The sequence below is a fragment of the Sesamum indicum genome, linkage group LG4 (genome assembly GCF_000512975.1).
Source record: "Sesamum indicum cultivar Zhongzhi No. 13 linkage group LG4, S_indicum_v1.0, whole genome shotgun sequence".
Classification (NCBI taxonomy): Eukaryota; Viridiplantae; Streptophyta; class Magnoliopsida; order Lamiales; family Pedaliaceae; genus Sesamum; species Sesamum indicum.
The window spans coordinates 2304398-2308851 of NC_026148.1; the positions used below are offsets into that span (position 1 = coordinate 2304398).

A 4454-nucleotide genomic window follows, 5' to 3' on the forward strand; every position below is an offset into this window, starting at 1 on the left:
GGGGGCGCGGTGGCGGGGGGGGGGGGGGGCGGGAGCTGGCTGTGTGAGGAAGACCATCGATCTCTTGTTTTTTGTAAATTCCGACGATTGATTTAAAAAGATAAAGTATTGGCCATAGATTAAGTAATATATGATCTGGACCATAAATTTTTATTAGATCCAACAGTCTAAAATAAAGATAAAAAAACATAAAAATAAAAAAGAAAACTCGCAAGTGTATAATACCACTAGCATGAAGGGAGTAAATTGCAATTCTATTTTCTATAGGGGGGGCTAATTGCCTATTTTCCATATCATAGGTAGGTAAATTGCTATTTACCCTTTTTGAAAGTAACCAAGCAAGAAGAGGATGACTATAATCTCATAAAACTAAAGCATCTTCCAAGCGAAGACCAAAAAATTATGGGTCTCTTGAGGCTACAGAGGTGAACGTTTCTCAAATAAAAATTTATGTACTAGAGATTTAAAGTTATCCAGAAGCTGAGGACTTCCACAAGAGAAATTCGAAATCATCTTCATCTGTACATCGCAGAAGAAAGGCAAGAAAAACCACAAATAAAGGCAGTTCAACTTTTCTGATCAACCTTGAGGAGTCAGCTTTAAGTTACCAGAGAGGAATTCCCAATATTTTACGAGCATATGATCCACTGGTCTCACACGTTCCCACTTTCCGGTGCAGAATATTGCATATGCATCAGCTGCATACCTGACACCAATCAAAAGACAACAATATCACCAATCTGGTTTTAAATAGAAAATATGGGATTATTTTTAGCAACTTTGAACTGAGAATATAACATAAACTCTGATGTCTTATGATGAGTAGAAAAGGCACGCCAGATTGCATAAAAGCTTCTCCTAGAAAGAAGGGGCAAGTAGCAGAAAATGCATCTAATATGCACAGGTAGCTTGTACTAAAAGAAAATGAAGTAATTTGGCTTTTAAAATTTCAGATTTTTTAGCGCCGCTTTGGATGTTATTTCATTACAGAGAAGTACATATACATACTTGCCAACACCAGTCAGATCAGTCACATGAGTCCAGCTTTCACCCAGATACTCTTCAGAGAATCGTTGGATTCCAACTGCTCTCTTCTTATGCAAACCTAAACTCCGTATTACCTCTTCGATGTCCTCCGAGGCAACCTCCATAGCAGTCTTGGCATTTGGGCACAGTTGGAAAAAATTTGACAGTACCCGTCCAGCCTACATGAAGTTCACCACCATAAGAGTGATATTGTAATACAATGGTCCAGAAAGATATTTTCTCCACGACTTTTTGTTTTAACGAAAGCAAACAAAAAGCTTGTCACCAGACTATAATTCAATTTAGGAGAGGATAATAGCCTCTTTGAATGGTTCATCACCTCATTATGGGAAACATCGGATAAACTCTTCAAGATTATACATTGGGAGTTTCTGATCCTGATTCTATGAGGATAGACTCATCGAAGTGATGCTATGTTTCTCCAGTTCCAAGAAATCTCAGGAGTATTTGTTCAGCATATTATCTAAGAACTTACCCAACCACACGCATGTCACAAAAAAGAACTGGAAATGAGGTGATTATATTCAAAATGATGATAACAGATTACTAACCTGTAGACCAGTAGTCTGGTTAAGAAGCATACATATCACTAAAACCCTCCAAGGATCAAATGCATGATCTTCTTGGAGGAGATTAAATGGTGAACGAGGGGGTTTCCAAGTGTTATCTGGAGTTTTTCTTTCATAAGCCTCATCTCGCTTCTGAGCAGCAGTGAGAACAGGTGTATGGGCTTTTTTTCTTTTAGTCTTCCGAGCTTGAATTTCGGACTTTGTTGGACCCAATGAAACTGTATTTTCATTCTCTTCCTCTTGCTGTGTGCTGCAAAAGTATGGAGAAATCTTCCTCACTTGCAATTTCTTGGATTCTGTTTTCCCTTCCTTTGGTGTGACCTTGTCTTCAGCATCCGGACACGCAAAATATGGTGAAACAACACAAACTTTTTTCCTAGCTCCTTTCGACCCTTTTGTACCGATGCTCATCTTTTTCTGAGGCACTATCTCACCATTTCCCATAACAATTTTCTTTTCCTTTTTCAAATTCTCAACTCTGTTATTCTGACTTCCAACAACATCAACCGCACACAAGAGTGCATTTCTCTCAGCAACCAATTCATCCTCCACGATTTTCATGTTATCCTCTGCCATCTTGTCTTTCCTACCTGTTTCCTTCTGAAATGAAGACTGGTGGATGCCAAATTTGGCAGAACTCTCATAACATTTTCCATCAGTGTATGCAAATTGTGCGAACAAATCATCTATGGAGAACTTTCCCATCTTATTTACACCACCAGTATCCTGATTGGTTGAAACTGAAACCCCAGGCACCTCCTCGAGTTTTCCATCTGAAAAATGCACAACTTCATCAGTTACATTTTCCTTCATATGATCATCTCCACTTTTTCTGCTCTTCTTTTTCCTATTCTTGCTATTTTTTCCATCTCTTTCTTCTGAAACTGTAGCAGATTCAATTGCAGTACACTCATCAAATTGAGAATCTGTGTCCTCATCCATCACACACTTCTTCATAAAGTAAGGGGACACAGTAGTTTCTTTTTGCTTCTTTCTTCTTCTCTTCTTGCCATAAGCACCAGACAAAACCTTCATTCCTTGGCTCCGGTCTTCCTTACTATTGCTTTCTACATCTTTTCTCCTCATTTTTTGTATACTCTTGAGACCCTTGTTTCCATCTCCTGTAACAGTGGCAGGATCAACTGCAAAATTCTCATCTAACTGAGGACACATATTCGCATCCTTCACACATTTCTTCATAAAATAAGGGGAAACCTTTCTCTTTCGTTCTCTCATCTTGCTATCACCATTTGACAAACACTTGCTTCCATAGCTTAAGTCTGGCTTCTTGTTGCTCTCAACATTTTTTCTCCGCCTTTTTCGCTTACTCTTAAGACCTTCATCTTCATCCCCTGTAACAGTGACAGGTTCAACTTCCAATTTCTCATCAAATTCAGAATTCTTATACTCATCCTTCACACATTTATTCATAAAATATGGGGAAATATTAATTTGTTCTTTTCCCATTTTCTTTCGTTCTCTCGTTTTGCCATCACCATCTGACAAACACTTACTTCCATGGCTTAAGTCTTCCTGCTTTTTCTCTACATCTTTTCCCCACCTTTTTTGCTTACTCTTAAGAGCCTCATCTCCATCTCCTGTAACAATGGCAGTTTCAACTCCCAAATTCTCATCAAATTCAGAATTCTTATGCTCATCTGTCATATATTTATTCATAAAATAAGGGGAAACAGTAATCTCTTCTTTTCCCTTTTTCTTCCGTTCTCTCATCTTGCCATCACCATCTGACAAAAACTTACATCCATAGCTTAAGTCTCCCTGCTTGTTGCTCTCTACATCTTTTCCCTGCCTTTTTCGCTTACTTGTAAGTACCTCATCTCTATCTCCTGTAACAGTGGTAAGTTCAACTCCCAAATCCTCATCCAATTCAAAATTCTTATACTCATCTTTCACACATCTACTCATAAAATAAGGGGAAACAGTAATCTCTTCTTTTCGATCTTTCATTCGTTCTCTCATCTTGCCATCACCATCTGACAAACACCTAGTTCCATAACTTAAGTCTTCATTCCTGTGACTTTCTACATCTTTTCTCCTCCTTTTTCGCTTACTCTTGAGTCCCCCATCTCCATCTCCTGCAACAGTGGCAGGTTCAACTCCTAAGTCCTCATCGAATTGAGAATTCTTAAACTCATCCTTCACACATTTATTTATAAAACAAGGGGAAACAGTAGTTTCGGTTTTGTCCTTTTTACGTGCTCTCATCTTCCCATTGCCATCAGACAGATGCTTACTTCTAGAGCTTAAGTCTTCATTCCTGTTGATTTCTACATCGCTTCTCCTCCTTTTCCGCTTACTCTTAAGATCACTCTCACCTCCAACTTCTGAATTTACCACATGCTTAACTCCTGAATTCTCATCAATCTGAGAATATTTACTCTCATCCTTCACACATTTCTTCATAAAATATGGGGAAAAAGTAATTTCTTGATTTTCCTCAACTTTTGCTTCTCTCTTTCTTGGCCCCCTCTTCTCAACTAAAATAGGCGTAGCATCACCTTCAGTAACACATCCAGAAAAGTTTGTATCACAGCTCTTCCCCTTCTTTTTCTTCGCATTACGAACCACAAGACAGCCATTACCGTGTTGATCACGCTTCTTATCACTAATATTCTCATGTCTATCTTCCGAAACTCTTGCGAACTCTGTCCTCCAGCTCTCATCAACCTGACTGCATCCACTCTCACCCTCAACATATTGTTTCATAAAATAAGGGGAAACTGTAGTTTCCACCTTTTCCTTCTTTCTCCTCCCTCTCTTTTTCGTCGTCTTCTTCTCAGACACAATAGCTTCGCCAACTTCACATTCAAAATACTG

The 4454-nt window shown here is 38.8% G+C and overlaps 1 protein-coding gene across 1 annotated transcript in view; it reads right to left on the reverse strand.

The window, feature by feature from the left end:
* The window catches only part of LOC105159804, a gene marked incomplete in the record, with an annotated part of 4401 nt that continues 308 nt past the window's right edge, over positions 362-4454 (reverse strand). The window contains 3 exon segments of the mRNA XM_011077003.2: positions 362-706; positions 1009-1205; positions 1599-4454. Coding sequence (XP_011075305.1) covers positions 580-706; positions 1009-1205; positions 1599-4454 — 3180 coding nt within the window.